The 23778-nt window shown below is 38.0% G+C and overlaps 2 protein-coding genes across 2 annotated transcripts; both read left to right on the forward strand.

Annotated features, from left to right (window-relative positions):
* The first annotated feature begins 6624 nt into the window (after nucleotides 1-6624).
* On the forward strand, nucleotides 6625-8834 carry LOC107858876 (cytochrome P450 71D7). The gene is made up of 3 exons (XM_016703678.2): nucleotides 6625-7054; nucleotides 7414-7946; nucleotides 8150-8834. The coding sequence occupies exons 1-3, from the start codon at nucleotides 6640-6642 to the stop codon at nucleotides 8750-8752; spliced, it is 1551 nt and encodes a 516-aa protein (XP_016559164.2). The 5' UTR covers nucleotides 6625-6639; the 3' UTR covers nucleotides 8753-8834.
* Nucleotides 8835-12372: 3538 nt separating this feature from the next.
* LOC124895945 lies at nucleotides 12373-19088 on the forward strand. Its single transcript, XM_047406584.1, has one exon. The coding sequence runs from the start codon at nucleotides 14759-14761 to the stop codon at nucleotides 15575-15577; it is 819 nt and encodes a 272-aa protein (XP_047262540.1). The 5' UTR covers nucleotides 12373-14758; the 3' UTR covers nucleotides 15578-19088.
* The last annotated feature ends 4690 nt before the right edge of the window (nucleotides 19089-23778 follow it).

Genomic DNA, 23778 nt, shown 5'->3' on the forward strand with positions numbered 1-23778 from the left:
GAGGAAAATATTGAATGACCGGTGCATGCCATTGTGGATAAAAAGTCGGATGAGTATACCGTTGTGCATTGTTCAAAGGAATCTAAGGAACTTGAATGGAATATCTTGGATTTTCAAAAAGGAACCTTGTTGCAGGTGAGCATGTGGATTTGATGTGTAAGCTCAGGATTGAGACTGATAATATTGTTGAGTTGGACCTCTCGATCTCTGCTTTGCCCCTGGAACGATGATAGGTATGTTTTCCTTCTTCTTCCCTTTAGTCCCCCTCAAATGATGACAATATCGTCCCAAGTGTTTTATAGAATCCTCGTACCCATCATATTCCTCAAATTATGATAACACAAAGTTAAGAGAGAGATTAACACTTGAAGATATGCCCAGTCCTTATATGAAATATTTTCATAATTCGCAAGTCCTAGAGAAATTTTTATAACCTTTTTTTTACTCTTCATTTTCCCAGCCATTTTCTCTTGCTCTTTAGTAGATTGGGGAAACATAATCATTGGGTTGATAGCCAAAGTAGGAGCCTCAGTAGAAGGTTGAGCAACAATAGCACAGACGGTATGTGGTGTTGTGAATGTGATAGGCTTATATTGAGGAGCTAAAGAAAGAGTGGTAGAAGTATTAAGATGCCTTTGATGTGGAATAGATTCTGAGTCATACTTTGGTGCATCAACAATAGTAGGAAACTAACTTTCCAATTACGATGAAAAACTCAAGGGATTTACAGAGTTAATAGTGGAAAATGGAGGAGGAGACAACCAACTGGCCCAAGCTCGGTGCATTTCCATCATTTGTTGCCTTAGTCTCCTAATCTCTTGCTTCAAACTCTCATTTTCCTGACTTTTTATTTGATCCATGATGTCACTCTCTATATCTTTGTTGGACACAACTAACCCTTTGAATTTGGTGTGATATGGAGAATCAGCTATAATGCCACAATGCCACAAATCAACCACCTTAAACTAACTGAACAAGAGATAACAAACGTGTTTGAGTTCAACACTTACTCAAAACCTTTTTATTTTTCCCTTTTCTTTGGAAAAGATCACTGAAACCAAGAAGGAAATCTACGTATCTCACCCTCGAGAGGGGAGAATTAGGTGTGCGTAGTTCGTGAAGTTTGATCCAAAAAATGGTCATTCGAACTCTTTTTTTTTCTTGAAACTTTAAGAAAAAAGGTAAATAACAAATTTTCAAAAGAATTGACAAAAATATTTTTGAATTTTTTAGCTTTAACATCTCTATAAAAAATGAAAGTTATGATTACCAAAGAAAAAAAATTTTGGGTTTTCGATTTTGAATTTCATACGAAAATGAAACTTGAAACTACTAAAAGATATTTTTTTTTGTAGTTTTTATATAAAGAAGTATATGACACCAACTCTAAATGAAGAGCGAAAAAAATCTTTCTGGATTTTTTATATAAGATCACTGAATCCTAGAAGGATTGCCTACGTATCTCACTCCCAAGAGAGGAGAATCAAGTGTGCATAGTTCGTCTAGATTGGATAATTAAATATTAACAAATCGATTGAACCACCACTTGAGAGACACGACCAAGACAAACAATGAACAATTTCAATAAAAAAATTTGGTTTTTAATTATTCACTTCACATGACATTGACACCAACAACTATGAAAGAAAAATCTTTTTTGGGGTATTTTTGTTATGTGAAATGTAATTTTTTGAATTTTTCTTTTATAAAAAACTCCTATTGAAAAAAATCTTTTTTTGAAATTTTCAAATTATGAATGCTTGCTAAAGGAAACAAAGGCAAAATCTTTTTGATGTTTTTTTTTTTGAGTAAATGAGTGCAAAAGGTAAAAAAAAATCCTTTTAAATCTTTGAATTGACAAAAACAAAAGCCATAAAGAACACTAAAAACAATGAAATACTTTTTTTCTTGATTCACTTCTTTTTCGAACTTTTCCTTGTCTACACACCTTTCTTTAAATCCATCACATGCTTTTCCCAAATCTGTTGATTGAATAATCATGTAACTCTCAAAGATGCAACAATTAGCACATACAGATGCTTTAGGGATGAGTCTCCTACAAAGGACCAAGTGGGTCTCGCTAGGTCTCAGTATGATGCAGATAAGCATGACCTAAAGACTGGCCCCACGCTGGGATCCACTAATAAGGCTGTTCGGGGGAGCGTATAGTTGATGGTGGTTGTGATAGCTTTCCACCCACTCCATACCAGCCGACGGATCCCCCTCCTAAAATAAGGGTGACTCAACTAGAGGTCTTGTATACAGTGTGTACTACAGGACTTATTACAAAAGAAATGACTTGGCTTATGCAGATTCCAGATATAAAGCAGTAACACATAAGAGGAAAAACTGTAAACATGTAGCAATTAGGCACCCAACAATGATAAAACAAATACAAACAATGACACAAACAACATCTATAATATCAAAATAAGCCGATACAACTCCAAAAATAAGCTCGAATTCTGAAAGGTTCTCCAACAGAGTCGCTAGAGATATCACACCCCGTTTTTTATCAAAAAAAAATAGATTTAAGTTTGAAAGGGTTTTTATTATTAAGGTCACGAAAATAAAATTTGTTTCAAAAAAGATTCATTTTACAATTAACTTAGAGTCGCCACTTGGCATAATCGGGTGTGTCAAGTCACTTTTGAAAATCCTTTTTCAAAATTACTTCTGACTCTTTAAAACTGATTTGCGAACAGAGATTCTGGCTAAGGAATTTTGTTGACTGAGGAAAAGGTGTTAGGCACCCCTCGATCTCGTGGTTCGACCACGGTCGCTCTGTAGAGTATATCGGTTAGTATGACACTATGGAATGTATAAACTAATAAAACACACAAAACAAGCAAACAAACAAACCAAACTAAAACAAGTCCAAAAAAATAATGTCCAGTCCAATTATTATAGTTTGAAATAAAAGATACTGAAATAAACCTATACTAAACTATACTAACCCTAAACTATGCTCTACCCGATGCCTCGGGCCTTGGTCATGAACTTTCTTTGCATACAAGATACTTCGGGACATTCTCCGATGAATAAATACAAATGACCTTCGGGCATTCCCCATCTAAATGAATACATTTTCCAAATGCGATAAAGATAAATAATTCCACCAAATATTCCAAACATTCCACAAGTTCTAAATTTTCCTACCCAACCTACCGTTTGCCTATTAATTCTCGACCTAAAGTATGATATTATCGGGTTTGGCCCAATCAGCGTCAATTTTAAATCAAACAATCAATCAATGATGCAAAAAGGCAATTACATTCATTTTATCAATTTTTCATTTCTACCCTCAGTTTTCATTCTAAATATAAACGGAATATCATTCCACCATGCAATCCATAATCGCGAATATCAAACACCGAATCAAAATAAACAATAATTCACACCATCATTCACATAAAAATCATAAATTATGAAAAAAAGGATGAAAAATGGACCTCAAATTTATTTCAAATTCATATTGTTGACGTCGTCAATGGACCAAAACCAAATTTACAACTCAATCCAACGAACTCAACACAAACCCGCCAACTCGATCCAAATCCCAAAATCTGAACTAACCCCCAAATCAATCTGGCTGACCCTTTCTGTTGTTCATCAAAACCGAACCAAAATCATGAACCTATAGGAAATCACACCAGATTTCGTGCACGACGTCTGTGTTTCACTCATTTTCTGGTGGATTTTGTTGAAATCAGACTGAAATGGGTCAGATTCAGTCAATTTAGTCATATTGAACTTGGATTAACTGTCTTCGTATTGTCGGAGCTCCGGTGAGCTCCGATAGTAATCAAAAATGAAGAATAAAGGATGCCTGTAGCGATTTCCAAAGAGAAATCGCCAGAAAAATCTTTCTCTCGTATGATTTTTCTTTTATTTCTTATTCTATCCCAATTTCCCTTACGGTTCTTTCTCGATCTCCCTTCTATTTCTCTCTCGATCTCCTCTCTTTCTCTGTTCAATCTCTCTATAGAGTGTGTGTTGTGTATGTATGTATGTAGTGTTGTGTGTGAGAATCAGCGTGTGTATATTCTTGTTAATCCATGGAAAATGGAAGTTTTCGTATGTGTTTTACTATGAGAGTATGTGTGTATGGAATTTTTTATGGAAGATGATGGAAAAATCCCCTCTTATATCTATGATTATGTGCCTATATAGCTGTATGTATGGAGTAAATATAATTGAGATGAGCCTTGTGTAGAATTGTGTGACGCCCGTGAGTATTGTGTTAGGAGAGTGTGAGGCGTTTGTTAATTATGTGTATTTAATGGAAAATAGGGAGTGATGTGTGAGATGGCATGAGGTTTTTGTGTATGTCGTATGGGTAGAAGAGGGTATCGGGTAGGGGGTGTGAGATGGAAAAACTAAATAGAGTGGGTGGTGAATTTATTGAGGGTTTGTTAGGATAAGATAGTTATGAATTTGCTTATTTGGCTTTTAGTAGGAGGGATTATCACATGATTGAGTGTGTATGGTAAGATGGGGTAAATGGGTAAAAATACACTCTGGGGAGGGACAAAAGTATGTGTCTACATTGCCCAACCCCTCTTCCTCATTAGGAAAAGTGGTGGTGTTCCAACTAATGAGATGGATCTTTTTCTTTTCAGTAGTAGTGCCCCAAAGAAAATTTCTTTGGATTTGGTCAATAAGCTTGGTGGTTTGCTGGGGGAATGCCATATATTGCATGACATAGGAAGAGATGCTTCCAAGGGTAGTTTTTGCTAGGGCAGTTCTTCCTACCATGTTCAGCATTTTTATTTTCCAACCAGCAAGCTTGTTATGCATGCTATCAATGATGTATTGAAAATCAATACGAGTAGGTTTGTAGTTGAGAATAGGAAATGCCAAGTATTTCTCAAAGTGGGTGCTGGGTTGAATGTTGAGGATTTGGGAACAAGAATTTACAGTGGTGGTATTACAGTTTCCAAAGAAAAAGCATTTGGATTTGCTGAGGTTGAGCTTCTGACTAGACTGGGTACAAAAGGTCCGGAGTGTCTCCGTGATGGTGTGGCTGTCATTATTAGTAGCTATGGAGAAGAGAGTTAGGTCATCTGCAAAGAAGAGGTGGAACACTTTGGGGCCCTTGTTGGAGATAGAGATGGGATTCCATTGCTTGTTGAGGACCAGTTCATTAATGGCTCTAAAGAGTCTTTCCGGCCTATCCATCTGCACCCCGTGCACATGGTACCTCCATCTTCGTAAACCACCTCCTGCTTATGTTGATTGATTTTTTTACTGGAGCATTCATGGTCACCTGTATATAGATCCTTGTATAGCGCCCTCTCAAGGTTGCTGACGTATAGGTGTCTATTTTCAAGAGGGCTCCCCGCTTTCGACCAACTTTTTCCAAAATTGACTGATCGCAGAATTCCGTCAGAAGTTGGGGTAGGCGGACCCAGATGGCTGTGTGGGTGAACGTTGAGCTTTGTGGGATGAAACTTAGTTCCCATCTTCTGACTCAGAGGAAGCTGCCCAAGGATAAACCATGGACCCCCATGCAATGCCTTATTTGTGCTTTCTTGACTGTTGAATTTCGCTGTGTAGAATTCGCAGTCCAAATCTATCAGGATGAGGGGTTCATTGAGTTGCCACAGATCTGTTTTTTTCCCACATAATTTCACAATTACAGATCGATTCCATGGCTGGTATATTCTTGTCCTTTCTGAATCTGAGAGGATAATGGGTTCCTCGGAGTTTGTTGTTGATGACAATTGGTGCGGTTCATCTTCGTAGTAGCAATTGTTTAAGCTCTGGCTTTTATCGGAGAGAATGTCCTGGAAGGATTGCTTGGGGATGGGGTTGGCTTCCATGATAGTGTCCGTCGGAGGAGGATCTGGCGGTTTAGTCGGTAGTGGTACCATGTCGGAGGGGTGGTTAGGGATGGTCATTCCCTAGGGGGTCTTTTCTACAGAGAGAACTTGACATTATGAAAATTTATTATAAGAGTGAGTGATGGAAGCACTGACAATTCATTTTTAAATATTTTCCCAGTTGCCCTACTTGACATTATACAAGAACATATTTGCAAGATACAGAGTGTTTGGTCACTGCACAATCATTGAATTTATTAAGATATCATTTTAAGTACATCTTATTAGAGATCAAAAAATTTAAAAAGTTAGCTTTATGGTATCTAGTCCTAAGACTTAGCATATACCTGATATTGTTTGTTTAAAAAAGAGATCAAAATCAACCATATGACAACAAAGAAGCATGTCAATGATGATGACTCAAATTAAATATTGAAAATAGATTAACATTTCCAACAATTACCAGCTAGTATCGTTTTTACAATAAAATATTTATATAATATAGTACAAAATTGAATCTCTAGAAAAGTAAAAGACCCGGGAAATTCAGGGACAAGAATTATATACCACCCAAAATAGAGGCATTTGTGCTAATGAGCCCATGTAATATTTCACAGCAGTCAAAATTGCTTCAACTTAATAGAACCAACTGATTGGATTCCAAGGTGGCAACTACCTACTAATAAAATCAACTCCTCTGTGATGAGTCAAAATTAGGAAGACAAAAAACAATTGTCATATTTTGACCAATTGTATTCCAAGTTGCTGAACAAATTATTATTTTATTCGCCAGAAACCTATATAAGAGCATAATATGCAAATGAACTTTGAAGAAACACCAAACGCAATTACTATCTCCCCCAAAATGCAATTCTTCAGCTTTACTTCCATCTTCCTTTTTCTGTCTTTCCTCTTTTTGCTAAGGAAATTGTGGAAGGACTCAAATAGCCAAACCAAAAAATTGCCTCCAGGTCCATGGAAACTTCCTATTATAGGAAACATGCATCACGTCGCTAGTGGACCTCCACACCACGTTTTTAGAGAGTTAGCCAAAAAATATGGACCGCTCATGCACCTTCAGCTTGGTGAATTTTCTTCAGTTGTTACTTCTTCTGAGTTGGCTAAACAAGTACTAAAAACTCATGACCTTGCTTTTGCGTCTAGGCCTAAACTCATGGCCATGGATATCGTCTTTTATGATAGGTGTGATATTGCCTTTAGCCCCTACGGTGAGTGTTACGCATTTTCCCTAATATCTTTTGACTTTATTAGGAATTTACCTATTTTTTAAACGTTAAAAATGCATTTTTCCCACGATTGATTTTACTTTTTCTGAAAGAAATATAAATATAAAAATTGAGAATTCTCCTTTCCAATTTATCTCATTCACAATATACTCCTGAAAGGAGTCTTGTTTAGGGAGAGAAGGTAAACTTGAATTTCTCATATGTAGGTTATTAATTGACCAAATCATGTTACATTATTGTTGTGTCTTTTTTGATATATTTCTGTTGCTGAATTATTTATCATCATCCAAGATTTATTTAGTTAGATATTGTATGACACATGACAACATCTATTTTAACAAGTGAATACTGGAGACAAATGCGTAAAATTTGCGTCATGGAACTTTTGAGTGCAAAGAATGTACGCTCGTTTAGCTCAATTAGGAATGAAGAAGCCATTCTTCTCATTGACTCTATCCGATCCTCTTCAATTTCTGGTGAGCCAGTTAATTTTACAGAAAGTATCATTTGGTTCACAAGCTCCATGACATGTAGATCGGCATTTGGGCAAGTACTAAAGGAGCAAGACAAGTTTATAAAACTAATTGGAGAAGTGATAAGATTAGCAGGAGGCTTTGATGTGGCTGACATCTTCCCATCGTACAAGTTTCTTCATTCTCTCAGTAAAACAAAGAAAAAACTTCTAGATGTCCACCATCAGGTAGATTCAATTGTTGAGGATATCATCAACGAGCGCAAGAAGAATCTTGCAACAACTCACAAGGGCGATCATACAGTAGGAGATGAAGACTTAATTGATGTCCTTCTAAGAGTTAAGAAGGATAGAAGTCTTGAATTTCCCATTACCAACAACAATATCAAAGCTATTATTATTGTGAGTTTTGAATACTATCCATGTTCTTACGTACTTAACCATATCCATTGTCATAGCAAAAATATTAATCAGAAAAAAATTTTAGTAAGGAAATGTCAGATAGTCAAAAAAGTTAGATGAGGAAAGACCATGTGAAATAGTCACATTATACAATGAACATATCTTGCGCCGTATTTGATTTAATAAACTGCCATAAATTGCAGGACATGTTTGGTGCTGGAACAGAAACTTCATCAACAACTACTGTATGGGCTATGGCTGAAATGATGAAAACTCCAAGTGTATTCGCCAAAGCTCAAGCAGAAGTGCGAGAAGCCTTTAGAGACAATGTAACATTCGATGTAGAGGAGCTAAAATACTTAAAGTTAGTCGTTAAAGAAACTCTGCGACTTCATCCACCAGTTCCACTTTTGACCCTAAGAGAATGCATGGAAGAGACCAACTTAAACGACTATACGATTCCACTGAAGACCAAGGTCATGGTTAATGTTTGGGCAATTGGACGAGACCCAAGATACTGGGATGACGCAGAAAGCTTTAAGCCAGAGAGATTTGAGCAGTGCTCTGTGGACTTTAATGGTAATAATTTTGAGTATCTTCCTTTTGGCAGTGGAAGGAGGATTTGTCCCGGAATATCATTTGGTTTGGCTAATGTTTATTTGCCGTTGGCTCAATTGCTTTATCACTTTGATTGGAAACTCCCTACTGGAATGGAGCCAAGCGACTTGGACTTGACTGAATCGGCTGGAGTAACTTCCTCTTTGAAAAATGACCTTTACTTGATTGCCACTCCTTATCAACCATAATGGCATCTTTCTTCTTGTATTTTAGGTTTCATTGATTTCTAGTGTATGTATTTTTATCAAATAAGAATGTATTTTTTGATCACTCTGTGTATGTATTTGTTCCGGTGTCTTTCTTTGTTTTTATATTTAACACGCATAGAGATTACTAAAACCCTAGGGATGAAACATAACGCAACGAACAACATAGAGAATGAATAGTGAACAATGAAGGAACAGAGGTCACTGCAAAATGCCTTTTCATTTAGTAGTAGGGTATACAAAACATAAAAGCAATTAAAACTTCTTATGCTGCTCCATTTAATACCTTAGCCCTGAAATTTAGGAATGATGCTCATGTAATTCGTTCAAAATGTAGCCCCTTTGCAAACTATTTATCACGTGACATGAGTTCTTGTAATTATATGTGTCATGGCTGATTTGGAGTTATCAAAATGGTGGCTTGGGGAGTATGCCTCAACTGGAGAGGATCAATATGGACAAAGCTGGTAAAGTTAGAAATAGTAATGGAGAGTTGGTGTTTTGCTTTTGCTGTCACAGTACAATGCAATAACCATAATGTGGCACAAGCCATGGCCACAAAGTGCACAACCCAGTAGATAAATGGGTTCTCTTCAAAATCTATAATTTCTTTACTAAAACTTAAGGAAATTCGGCACCTGTATGTTTGTCAACTTGATCAGCAAGTTTGAGTATATTGCATGAGTACCATAGAGCAGAATTTTCTCTTCCATGTTTACGATCGACATTAAAAGGAAAGCCTCTCTGGTCATCAAGGATCATTGATCGGTTGCTAGGTTCATACAGTCTAACATGTTATGCAGAGACTTCATGCATAATTTTTCCTTGTCCATAACAAATTATTGCATAAAAAAACTCGTATCAATTGAAAGTTACCCGTTGGAAGATCAGTATCTTGAAATAGCTATTTCAGTACATATGATAGCGTCCATTCTATAGTAACACTATCTTTATATTCCAATCTTTCCATCAGCTTCTCTATAGGATCACTAGAATGAAGGTACTAACCTATGCTCAAATTTTCGGTATCAGTTACACTGTTCTTTGTATATTCGTCTTTGGAGACATCTATGACACCCTCTTACTCTTTTCTTCCCTTGTGGGCTAACAATTGTCAATCTAACTGAAATGTGATGCAATCATTTACGGTAGCGCTACCGAGAGTGGTGCCAGCATTTTAATGCCATCAAGGCTCTGATATTTCCAAATGAGACGTGATGGTTCTGGAGGCCGCAGCCAGTCATCAGCAAGGATTTGAGGAATCAAATCTTGAAGGTGTATTGATATCCAGATTCCAGAAGATAGAAAAGACTATCCAGAGTTCAATCACATTCCAAACAAGAATACCAGCAAATAATCAATGTAGGTACATTTCCTGCCAGTTCACTTCTTACTGAGACATAAAGCAACAACATACCCAATATATTCCCACAAAAGGCGGGGTCTGGAAAGAGTACTTGTACGCAACACCACTACCTTAGAGGTGAGATCGAGAAGTTGTTTCCAAACCCCCGGCTCAAGACCAAAAAAAAGAATACAACAGCACAAATTGCTTATAATTAATAATGAGACAAGATTTAGGGGTTCAAATCAACTGATGCTATATACACCAATATGGTCACAGGGAAAGAAATAATCGTGGGACTGGAGCATTTTGTTAGGATTTGTCCTGAATAAGATTTCTTTTCTATTAGATTTCTATTAGATTTATTCTTTTCTTAAAATAGAAAATAAAACATATATTTCTCAAGTCATAACACAATATCATCTACAATTTAGTTTCTAAAGTCTTGTTTACGAGGAGATTTTCTCCCAACAGTTTTTTCTATTTTTTTTAATATTTGATTTTATATGTAGGGCAATTGGCCAAATCATAAATAATATTCTATTTTTAGTTTAGTTTTGTATCATCTGAATTATCGTCTTTATGATTTGCAAACTTTACGCTTCCGCATGACGTCCTCTCAGTTTCGAACACAACAGGTGGTATCAGAGTCTACCGTTCAAAGGTCCAATGGTTTGGTGAAACAAGGCTGAAGACAAGTTCAAAACGCTTCTAATCAATTTGCAATTTGGCGAAATGAGGTTGAAGACAAGTTCAAGACAATTCTAATCAATTTGATGATAATAAAGATTTTTTGTCCAACTACATGTGGAGAAGAAGTTTTAAGCATATTTCAACATTCATGTTGCTGCATCTTTAAAAATTAAAATAAAATTTTTATTAACCCACTTTTAACTATAATATTTTAAATCTTATTTTTAAACATGAGAAGCAGCAGTGATGAAGATTACGTGAAGAAAAAGATGATGAATAGTTTTGCCAGAAAATTCAGGCCAACGGGAGATTTGTTAGGATTTGTACTGGATTTTCCACCTTACTTGGATTCTACCATAATTGCGTTTTACTTCGGATTCTACCATAATTGTGTTTTACTTCGAAAAGAATTTCTTAGGGGAAAAGGCTAGTAGGAAAAGATTTCTTTCCTGTTAGTTTATTGTTTTCTCAAAATAGAAGATATTTTTTCTCAAGTCATAACACAATAGCAACAGTGTACTTTAAGAGTCTTGTTTATGGGGAGATTTTCTCCCAACAGTTTTTTTTTATTTTTTTTAATATTAGATTTTATATGTAGGTCAATTGGCCAAATCATAAATAATATTATGTTTTTTTTAGTTTAGTTTTGTGTCGTTTAGTTTAGTTTTGTGTCGTTTGAATTCTCATCTTTATGATTTGCAAACTTTAAACTTCCGCATGACGCCCTCTCGATTTCGAACCCAACAGATTTAACCTATAAAGGACTCCTCAAACTGAGTCAAAATTCACAAAGCTGAAAATGAACCATGCAATGGAGAGGGGGAATCTTAGTAGCTTAGTTGGTTAGTTACCTGAACTTCCATCTTGTTGGTGAGGGTTCGATTCCCCACATTGTAATCCCCTTCCCCATTCCCCTTAAAAAAAAAAAACATGCAATGGCGAGTATAAATAAGTTGCACATAGACTAATTGCAGTGTCGTTCACAAGTGTGCCACTGGCAGCTAAAACGATCAGAGAATAGCAACTAACTTCATCCCTATAAGAATAAGTTTGTTGAGTGGTGGCTCCACCAGATTTCATGATCTTGAACAACCATCCTCCAAGTGCATTTCTGCCGATGAATAAACCCCCAATGGAGTTTGTCTCTCAGAGGCGAACCCAGGATTTGAAGATAAGGGGTGCAACATTATCTTTAACTTCTGACGATGAACTTCTGACTTGCATTGTTGTTTGTAGGAATGACATCGTATTTTCGTTGGCACTTGGCCGCTGATGATGATGGCTGCGTGAGTATTTTCAAGTTGTGAAATTTTTCCCTGGCTTGGAGCTTGGAGTGAATTTTGAGAAAAATAATTTAGTTTTTAGGGATTTGGGAATTGGGGGAGAAAAATACGTGTGGGCAATGGGATTGGGAATTGGGAATAGAACATTCCATGGGTTATTAATTTTATTAATTATTAAAATAATAGTGTGGTGGGTCAGATCTAACATTCTAATGTTATGGAATAATTAAATATAAAAGAAAATATTATATTTATAAAGGTCAAAAGCAACAAAGTGGAGCTAAATGAGGTGGCAAGTAAAGGAAGGAATTTGTAGAAAAAATAATACCTCCATCTAGAATAAGTTTGTTGAGTGGTGGCTCCACCAGATTTCATGATCTTGAACGACCATCCTCCAACTGCATTTCTGCCGATGAATAAACCCCCAATGGAGTTTGTCTCTCAGTCTCTCTCCATTTAAATCAGTAAGCATCAAGATCATATCATTCTTCGATAAAGAGAAATTCCTAGTGGTCAGCTAAGTGGATATATCTTCTTCATAGTGGTTCGAGAAATTGTGACAACTGTATAAGACAGTACACTTACTATATTCTCTTCTTTCACATTTTGTTTTACCCTTTTTTCAGTACCATTAAAAATAGAGAACTTTATCTGATTCTTAAATTTCACTTCTCTAGAAACTATTGTAGTTAAATTCCTGAAGTCGAATTCACCCATCCCGAACCCTTGCTCTTCCTCCTCATCTCAATCTCATTAAGCCCTTGAAAGCTCGAACATCGCTCAATGTTAAACTTCGGAGTACCATAGTCAACAACTTTAGTGAGCTTTATCATCAAGCAGAAGCCCCAAAATTGTGTTAAATCATCATACAAAGGGAGATCAAAGGCTGAAATCACTTCCAAGAACAAAGGATTGATTCCTCTCTGAAAATCACCGGAAATGGTACCAAAAATACCACCAAATTCTCGGATATCTTCAACAAAACAACCTTATACTCAGCTCCATGTCTTCTCTTTGTGGTCAAATTGTTCGTATATATGAACCCGAGACCACGTCCAGCAAGCCCAGGAACCGTACCCGGACCAGTCTCTTCCTACTTTAGGATTAAACTTTCAATTATACGCTGAGGTTTCAAACTCCACTCCTTCTGAGTCTCAAAAAGTGCATTTGGATGGGTGATTTAAAAAAATGACCTTGAAAATGGATGGTCTTGAATTTTTTATCTCGTTTGTTAAATTTTTTGACGTTTGGCTTTGAAGGTTTGCTTATATGACAGACGGGGAGTCAAAAGTTTAAAACCACTCTTTTTCAAGGTCATTGGGTGTTAATTCCTGGAGAATAATTCTATAAATTCACTCTTAAAATTATTTATGTTCTCCCCCTAAACAAGACATATTAACAGCTACTCTAGGGGTATATGCAAAGAAAATCGACAAATCATACCAAATTGAAAAAAAATCCAACTAGTGATTTGATTTGACCTAATTCGGTAAAGAAACCAACCAAGTATGTACACCTAGCTACTTTTATTGTGTTAATCCTCATTGATAGTGAAACTTTTGGTCTACTCCTCGCCTTTCATCATTCATTTCACATTTTGTCAAACTTGGATTTTGTTTCTAAATCTTTTCCAATATGCAGACATCCGTATTTCAACAACATTATCTAGTGAATATATCAGCCAGATTAAGTAAGAATTGTAAAGAAAATCACCATTGCTCAATTATAACAATGGGAACATGATCCCAAGTTTCTGTAGAATAATAGTTAAGAATCAAACGATGAATAGATCGTGTCAGTACAGGGATGATAAAAACATGACAACTAGAACAATGTTTCAGTCCCAAACAAGTTAAGATCGACTGTATGAATCCTCATTTCATCATTTAAGCTCGTAGTACATCATCTTATCCTAAAAACATGAATGAGGAGAAATTCTAGGAAAAATAGGAATGCCCGTTAAAACCCAGATTCCTCTTTGACACAATTGGCATCATTTTTGGAGAAGCAATGTGTGTACAAATAAATTCATGGAGTGATGATTTGTTACACGCCAAAAAAAGGATAAGGGGGGTATTTTAGTCAATTCCTACTATCGGTTGGTTAAGCAAGCTGTTAGAAGTTAGTTAAGTAGTTGGGGAGTAGTTAGTGATAGAAATAAAGGAGAATCAGAGACAGTTAGCAGAAGTTAGCATATATACTCTCCGAGATCACACAATGTAAAGGGAGATTAGAAAGTCATTAAATAATATCTCATATTCTCTCTTGTTCTTGAATATTGTTGTATTGTTGTTCAGAAGCTATTCAATCCCTAGCTTCGTAGACTTTACAGTGAGGTGCTTGTCAATTAGCACGTTACATTGGTATCAGTGCAGTCGGTTCTTGGACTGATAACCAAGTCAGATGCTCCGGCGAACACCAGGAATGGCGAACTTCGGTGAGAGGTCGATGAATTGCGCGACCAGTTACGGGTACAGGGAGATGCGTTGGGTGAAATTGGGCAGTTGTTGAGGGCTATGGCGGATAATCAACAAACACGGCCACCGGCGGCAGAAATTCCGACAGAAATGGAGAACATCGGAGGTCAAGCTAATCTCAGAAATTCCTAGGTTTTATGGGGACGATATTAAAAGTTGGGTGTATAAGGCGGAGCAATATTTCGAATATATGTCGACGCCGGAGGGAAAAAAAGTGCAAACCGCCATGATTTACATGGAGGGGAAGGCACTCCAGTGGCATCAAGCCTATATGAAAGCAAGGTTGGGTGCGATTCCCAGTTGGAGCAATTATATTAGGGCAGTACACCTTCGATTTGGGGATATCGAACATGCTGATCCGTTGGGGGAACTAGTGGCTCTCAAACAAACAGGTAGCGTGCAAGAATTTTTGGATAAATTTGATGAGTTATTGAATCAAGTGGAGATAACAGAGGAGCAGTCGATTAGCATATTCTTAGCCAATTTGAACCCAGAAGTAGAGGTACAGGTGCGGATGTTGGGGCCTAGGACATTGATGAAAGCTTACAACCAAGCAAAATTAGCAGAACAATCATTGAAGTTACAACATGGTCATACACAAACACTGGTGAGAAATTCCAGACCGTTGCTTGCGAATCCTCAGAGTTCATGGGTAAATCAAGCAAGAAGAGGGAATGTACATCAAGGAGGGAACAATAAGTGGATGGAAAATCCCAAAGAAGTGGGGAATGGAAGCAAGCCATCATTCAAGGGCACAAGGAGGCTTACTACTGCAGAAATGGGTGAAAAACGGGCTAAAGGACTATGCTACTGGTACGATGAGAAATACAACATCAACCATAAGTGCAGCAAGAAGAAGCAATTGTTTATATTGGAGATGGAGGAAGAAGATGATGAAGATATGGAGTGGCAAGACGCGACCGAAGAGGTGAACAAGGAGAGGATTCATCCTTCCAGGCTCAAGTGTCTATGCATGCATTCAATGGTACTAGCGATTATAGGACCATGAAGGTGAAGGGATCGCTTAAGGGCAAGATGGTACATGTCCTCATTGATTCGGGGTCGACGCACAATTTCATAGATTTAACTGTGGCTAAGAGGTTGGGTTGTAGGATGGAGGAGGTACATCCCTTTGCAGTTTCGGTCGGAGATGGGAGTAAAGTGCACAGTTCTTTCATGAGCAGAGAAGTACACTGGAAAATGCAAGGTGTAGATTTTCGAGCGGATATGTTGGTTATTCCCTTAGGAGGGGCTGATGTTGTATTAGGGATCCAATGGTTAATTACTTTAGGTGACATAAGATGGAACTTCAGTCAATTGAAAATGGAATTCCAGATGGGACATAGAAAAATCTCGTTGAGAGGTAGTCAGCCAGGAACTTTTAAGGTGGTTGCAGATGTCAAGATGTTAAAAATTCTAAATAAACCAAGCTAGCTTAGCATGATGTCCATGGCTTTCGTTCAAGTAGCTCCAGGTGATAGTACGCAGAAATCATCAGAGGAGATTCCATTGGAGGTACAGAGCATTTTAAAGCAGTATGAATCCTTGTTTGGGGTGCCTAAGGGGTTACCTCCCCACCGGAGTCATGATCACAGGATCATCTTGAAGGAAGGAACTAATCCCATCAATGTAAGGCCCTATCGATATGCAGCCACTCAAAAGGATGAAATAGAGAAGATGAAATCCGAGATGCTGGAATCAGGGGTCATTAGACCAAGTGTGAGTCCTTTTTCTTCCCCTATAGTGATGGTTAGGAAAAAATATGGAACTTGGCGACTTTGTATTGATTATAGAAAGTTGAATGCTAGCACTATAAAGGATAAATTTCCCATACCTGTCATAGAGGAATTACTGGATGAATTAGGGGGGTCCAAGTTCTTCTCAAAGCTAGATTTAAGATCCGGATATCATCAGATTCAAATGAGCGAGCAAGATATTGAGAAAACTGCATTTAGATCTCACAACGGGCATTATGAGTTTGTAGTTATGCCATTTGGCCTAACTAACGCCCCTTCCACATTCCAAAGCTTGATGAACACTATATTTCAGTCATTCTTAAGGAAGTTTATATTGGTTTTCTTTGACGATATCTTAATCTACAGTTCTTCTTGGAATGAACATTTGGATCATATGCAGCAGACCTTTGAGGTTTTGAAAAATCATAACTTGTTTATTAAACTCAGCAAATGCTCACTTGCCAAGAGTGAAGTAGATTATCTGGGGCATATTATCACACAACATGGGTGTCAGCTGATCCTAGTAAGGTGAAAGCCATGATGGAGTGGCCTGTTCCCAGAACTGTCAAACAACTCAGGGGGTTTCTTGGTTTGACTGGATATTATAGGAGGTTTGTGAGAGGTTATGGAGTGTTGGTCAAACCCCTAACTGACTTATTAAAGAGGGAGAAGTTTGAGTGGTCTGCTCTTGTTGGCAGTGCATTTGAGAAGCTCAAGACTAAGATGAGCACCATCCCTGTCTTAGCACTTCCTGACTTCACCAAAGAGTTTGTGGTAGAGACTGATGCATGTCTAAAGGGGATTGGAGTTGTGTTAATGCAGGACAACCACCCTTTGGCTTATATAAGTAAAGCCCTGAGTCAGCAACACCTCAATTTATCAGTTTATGAGAAAGAAATGCTAGCAATAGTGAAGGCCATTGATAAATAGAGACCCTACCTGATCGGGAGACATTTCATTATAAAGACGGATCACCAACCTTTGAAATACCTTTTGGAGCAAAGAGTATCTACTCCGAGCCAACAAAAGTGGGTTGCAAAGCTGATGGGGTATGACTACACTATAGCCTATAAAAGCGGCAAAGAGAATTTGGCTGCAGACGCTTTGTCTAGATGCCCCGTATCTCAAGAGGTGCACCTACTGACTCTCACCACCATTTCCTCTGATTTTTTGGAAAGAGTCGAGACTTCCTATGCTAATGATGACCAACTATCAGAATTGAGGCAACAATTATTGACTAAACCTCTGAGTCACCATTATACCTGTTGAAAGATGGGGTGTTGTATAGAAAGGGCAGGATAGTTGTGGGGGCAGATCAAGGGTTGAGGCAAGAGATACTACACAACATGCACGATATTGCAATAGGGGGCCATTCAGGAGTGTCTGTTACTCTTTTTCGAATCAGTCAGGTTTATTATTGGAAGAAATTAAAGAAGGATGTGTACTCTTATGTGAAGCAGTGTGAGATTTGTCAAAAATGTAAAGGGGAGTGTGTCAACCATCCCGGCCTATTGCAGCCACTTCCCATTCCAGAGAAAGTATGGCAAGGCATTAGCCTTGACTTCATTGAGGGTCTACCCAAGGCTCACAATAAGTCTGTCATCTTGGTGGTTGTTGATAGACTCAGTAAATATGCTCATTTCATTTGTTTAGGCCATCCCTATACAGCAGCTACTGTAGCACAGGTCTTCTTAGACAATGTATATAACCTCCATGGCTTGACTCACACTATAGTAAGTGATAGAGATGTGGTATTCCTTAGCAAGTTTTGGCAAGCCCTATTTGCAGTACAAGGGGTTCAGTTGCACCATTCTTCAGCCTATCATCCTCAATCCGATGGGCAAACCAAAGCTGTCAATAAGTGTGTGGACGGATACCTACGATGTATGTGCAGTGACAGGCCCAAATAGTGGGTCCATTAGTCACCGCTTGCGGAATGGTGGTATAACACCACCTACCATTCAGCTATTAAAATGACTCTATTTGAGGTTTTGTATGGTCACAAGCCTCCTACTCATTTGCCCTATGTTCCTCACAGTTCCTTGGTGGAGACAGTAGATAGGAGTCTGCAAGCAAGGGAAAGTACTATTAGATTACTCAAGCACCATCTCATGCTTGCCCAATCCCGAATGAAGTCCCAGGCTGACAAACACAGGTGTGATCGGGTATTTGAGGTGGGGAATAGAGTATTTGTCAAGTTGCAGCCCTACAGACAACTCTCTTTGAAGAATCATGCTTATCATAAGTTGAATCCCAAGTACTTTGGTCCTTTTGTGGTGCTCAAGCGTGTTGGTTCAGTCGCTTATAAACTACAATTGCCTCCTCAGGCCAGAATTCACAATACCTTTCATGTTTCTCAGTTAAAGAAGCACATTAGGGACAAACCTGTTGTTCCTGATCTGCCAGTCGCACTCTCTTCTCATGGTTATGTGGTGTTGGAGCCTGAATCTATACTGGAGACCAGGACACTTCATAAAGGGGTGTCAGCCAGCACTTAGTGAAGTGGTTTAATTGTCCTTCGGAGGACAGCTCGTGGGTATCGGATGCCTACACTCTACAACAGCAGTTTCCTCATTTTTGTCCTTGAGGTCTAGGACTTCTTATGGGGGAAAGTATTGTTACGCGCCAAAAAAGTTAAGTAGTTAGGGAGTAGTTAGTGATAGAAATAAAGGATAATCACAGACAGTTAGCAGAAGTTAGCATATATACTCTCCGAGATCACACAATGTAAAGCGAGATTAGAAAGTCATTAAATAATATCTCATATTCTCTCTTGTTCTTGAATATTGCTGTATTGTTGTTCAAAAGCTATTTAATCCCTAGCTTCTTAGACTTTACAGTGAGGTGCTTGTCAATTAGCATGTTACATGATTACAGCAATTACGCCTCAATCTCAAGCAAGTTGGGGTCATCATGGATGGGATACAATAATTACTAGAAAAGAATGCTCAAAGGGCACAGAGCACATCTTTTACCACTCAGGTCTAGGAACAGCCAAAGGCGCTTGAAGGTTTAGGCAATTTCTCGGCTCGTGTTTTTTGCGTGGTAGCTGCTTAAAGAAGGCTAGCTCATCTTTTTACTGCTCCAGTGACCCCATCTTCATTCTCCATAGCTTTGGCTAGCTCAAGCGCTCGCTCCTTCACTTGTGCACCATCTCACTAGTTAATAACAAAAACATTTCTAGCTTGGTCATGATTTATATATCCGAAATAGTTCTTGAATGAAATAAGAGGCAAAATGCTCTTCTGTATTCCTGTACTATGTCGGTTTTGTAAGTTGGACACTTTTACTTACATGTTTGTCATCTGAACCCTTAAACCTATTAAAAAATAACATTTTACATCCTTTGACCGTTGACTTTGCCCATGTGGCATTGAAATGACTGACAAGGATAAAGTGTGTGATCACACGCGCGTGAGCTGCGAGTGGGGTCATTTTTTAATTAATTTTATATTAAAAAAATTAAAAACAATTTTTTAAAAAAAAGTAATATTAATTTATTTATTTTTTTAAAAAAGGGCAGTCAGCCCTTAACACCCCCCACTTCCTCCTCATCTTCCACACATGTTTTTTCTCCCCCTTTCCTCACCGTCCCCGTCCACCACCACCGTCCCCATCCACCACCTTCACAAAAGCTATTAAAGTTAATACGGAAACAAGTTATACCATAAATATTAGAAGTATTATCCTTCTCAGAAAAAAAAATTAGAAGAATTAAATGGAATTGAAGAAAAAGGAGCAACAAACATTTGGCCAACATAAATTTTTTCAAGGATTTCGTGGGCGCACATTGTGAATGATAAATTTATTTATTTTGGAAGCATAGTAAAGCTTAATAATACATCGGAATCGACAACAGTGGTCGGGTTTAGCGGTTTGAGATCGTTAATGGAGTTTTGGGTCGAATTTTTGGTGGAATGGAGTAGATGGCATGGTTTTCCGGCGAGAACTCATTGAAAACAGTGAGCTTCCGTGCATTTTCCCTCTCTCGCTTCTCTCTTCGATCACTCTTCTTTTTTTCTCCTCTTTCTCTCTCAATTCTTTCCCTCTTTGAATTCCTTTATCGATTTTTCTCTACTCTCCCTTCATTCTTTTTGCGTCTTCTCTGATTTCTTCCCTTTTTCGCTTAATTTGTGTGTGTGAATCTGTGAATTCGGTGTGTGTGGATTGTTGTGTGTATATATCAGCTTATGTGTGTGTATGGCATGTTGTGTGTGATCTGTTTTTCAATGGGAACAGCTTGAGGCTGCAATGGGAGATCCCCTGCAATGGTGTTATGTTTGTGTGGTGGTGGTGGTGAAAATTTACAGGTTTTGGAAGGTGTCGAGGCAGGTGCGGCCATGGAGATGGAGGATAAAGCCCAGCCCCACCATTTTATTTTTTAATTCTTAATTTAGTTTTTTATTTTTTAAATATTTATTTTCTTATGTGGCATTTAATGTAATATTGAAAATGATGTGGAAGATGATGTGGAATTTAATATAATATTTAAAAATGACGTGGCAACTGATGTGGAGGCGAGTGTGTTACACACACCGAAATAGGGTTTAAAATGTTGCTTTTTTAGTAGGTTCAAGGGTCCAGATGACAAACATGTAAGTAGAAGTGTCCAACTTACAAAACCGACATAGTACAGGGATCCAGAAGAGCATTTTGCCGAAATAAGAGGATAAGTTTTCAGCCAAGATAACATTTAATGACCTTACCAAAAGTCAAAGTTCTTTTGTTATCTGAGTTAAATGTGTGGCCATATCATAGTCCATATCAGAAAGGTTTCGAGCTTTGCTCATCGGTTTAAACATCCGATATAGTTCACGAATGAAATAAGAGGATAAGTTTTCAGCTGAGATGACACGCGATTATCTCACCAAAAGTCAAAGTTGCTTATTCTGTGTCGAAATGTGACCATCTGATCTAATAGCTTCAGTCGTTAAAGAGAAAACACTTCTAATTTCCTAAGTTGTGCGGACTCTTCACTCTCAATGCCGCACCCCTGTCGGATTCTCAAAAAGACACTACTTTTGGAGAATCTGACACGCACCGTTCACATTTTTGAAGAGTCCAAGCAACATAGCCAATTTCTTAATTATGTATTCAACCTTGTGTGTGGACTTGATTCTTGATGAGCTACACACATAGAAACCTTTTTAATTATAAGTGGCGGCGAGAATAGACACACAAGATCTCTGTTGTTACCACGTTGAACTGTGACCATCTCATTTAAAATCTGAAGTTGTTAGGAGATTATACTTTTATTTACTTATGTATCAAACAACCGTAAATTTTTATAAAGACTTGACTTGAGCAAGCATTTTATCAGATTACAGCATAGGGTATGCGCTAAACATAACGGTAAAATACCTTTGGCTGGTCACCAAAGAAAGGGGCAATAGTTGTTGGACACTGCAACCAAATAAAGGTGATAAGTTACAAGTAGAACCAATAGATAATAGCAGGGAAATGAACGTACAACAGAAGTTTGAAACATTACCGCAGCTTTAAGACCAGCAGCAGTTGTTTCAGCACCCCCGTGGTGAACCTGAGAGGAAAATTATTTGGGGGTATAATTAAAGGTTTTCAAAAACTAGAGTTCCTGAATTTCACACTTACCTCCACAACATTGACATATAACTAAACCAAAAGCTGCTGACTAGCACCAAAGCTAATGTAAGTTTTAACAATTACTAAACCTTAACCTTAACTAGTTGGCATCATATAGAGGTCCTTTACTTCCATCGTGTTATGTTATTTGAAGCAAAATCAGTAACGATTTCAATGAGCCAGTAATGGAGTTGGATAAATCTTCCAATTGAAGCAGAGAACTAATTCATTGAAATATGTTAGGAAGTGAAAAGATATTTGAAATACCCCATCTGACCAAATAGCTTTACAGCACGATAGAGATTTACAGCACGATAAAATGTTAAGTCCCCAACTGACCAAACTCATAGAGCTATTAATTGGAATATGATCTGAACTTGCAAGAACATTACCTATCTGTTCCTTTATCAATTGACAGAATCGAAAAAGAAAAGAGGTGGCACAACAATTATGATTAGAGTTATATGCTTCAGGAGAGAACTGGTAATCTAACTTTCTTTCCTACTGCAAAGTTTCAAATAAAACTTAGTCAAACCTGGGCTCCCTGAATATGCATAAGAGCAACTACCCATTTCTAATCCAAACAATTGCTCTATCACGTTAACATTACTTATGTATCTGGGCCGACCGGCGTTCCAGACCCTCTTCTTAATACTTCAGAAATCAATTTTAAAGAAAGTGATGCACTGACAAAGAAAGAGAAGTACAATCTTAGTAAGAAACACTATAAGATTGTGATCTTAAATTGATAAAAAGAAAGAGCTCCTGATATTATATTCCACTCAATTCATTTCCAACGATCCCGATCCCCAGCAATACACAAGCCCAAAATTATGATCCAGCCTCCTATGTCTCTTTCCCAGGCAACTTGCTACTCTCTTCCTATGTTTCCTTAAGCCACCTTTATCTAATTATGAATAGTTTGAAGAAGAAAGAAAAAAATATGGATATCTTAAAGAACAAAGTAATATAAGATAAAGACAATCATGGGGAACATTATCGAGCAAATACACAAAATCTTTTTGTTCCGCCACTGGAGACACAAAATAGTAAATTGTCAGTCATTTTCAGTGGATCTTGAACAAGTTGAGATTTGAAGAAATAAGTTAAAAGTAGAATGCGGACCTGAAGTCGGATATGAAGCAGTTATTTGATTTGTAGGACGACTGGACGAGTTTAGCCTGAAGGATTTTAGAATTATATCATAAAAACGCTAAGAAGATAATTCATATAGCAGACCCTTTCTGGATGAGCATGCATACCATTTTTGTGTTTTGATATGCACTTAAGAAGTGTCTGAAAGGAAACAATAAATTGTTGAACACAGTTCGAATTACACACACGCACCACTACCCACCAGAGTCTAACTGCAAAGGTACAACAACAAGAATGCCCATTTGTTTGTTTTTTCCTTTTTATTTTTGTCTAATTGAGCGAAATGGGAAATAAAGAAAAGCAAGGAAATTCGCAAGACTACCAAACCTTCTTATATATGGGCTTTGGACCAGCTTCCAGCCAGTTAACAAGTGATTCTGGTTCATAATCCGTCACAAGATCAAGGAAACCCCGCCACATCAATCTTGGGCTCCCACCCAATCAGCAAAAGTCGGACAGTACAACTTTTTGAAAAAATCAGGCATGGGTGTAACTGAACATGGAGGATTTATATCATGCAGGACCAGGATACCCCCCTCCCTCCCGGCCTGGAACAGGGACGAGCCCAGGACAGGACCACCACGCCGCCTGAACTCGAGACCCTGTCCCACCCCGCCCCTGCCTGAACTGGGGACCCTGTCCAGGCCCCCTCCCGCCCAGGCCGCCGAGCCTGGGACTGCCCCCGGGACCCAGGCTCTTCCCCGAGCCCAGGAGCCCC

This window comes from Capsicum annuum, chromosome 2 (assembly GCF_002878395.1).
Source record: "Capsicum annuum cultivar UCD-10X-F1 chromosome 2, UCD10Xv1.1, whole genome shotgun sequence".
In the NCBI taxonomy this organism is placed as follows: Eukaryota; Viridiplantae; Streptophyta; class Magnoliopsida; order Solanales; family Solanaceae; genus Capsicum; species Capsicum annuum.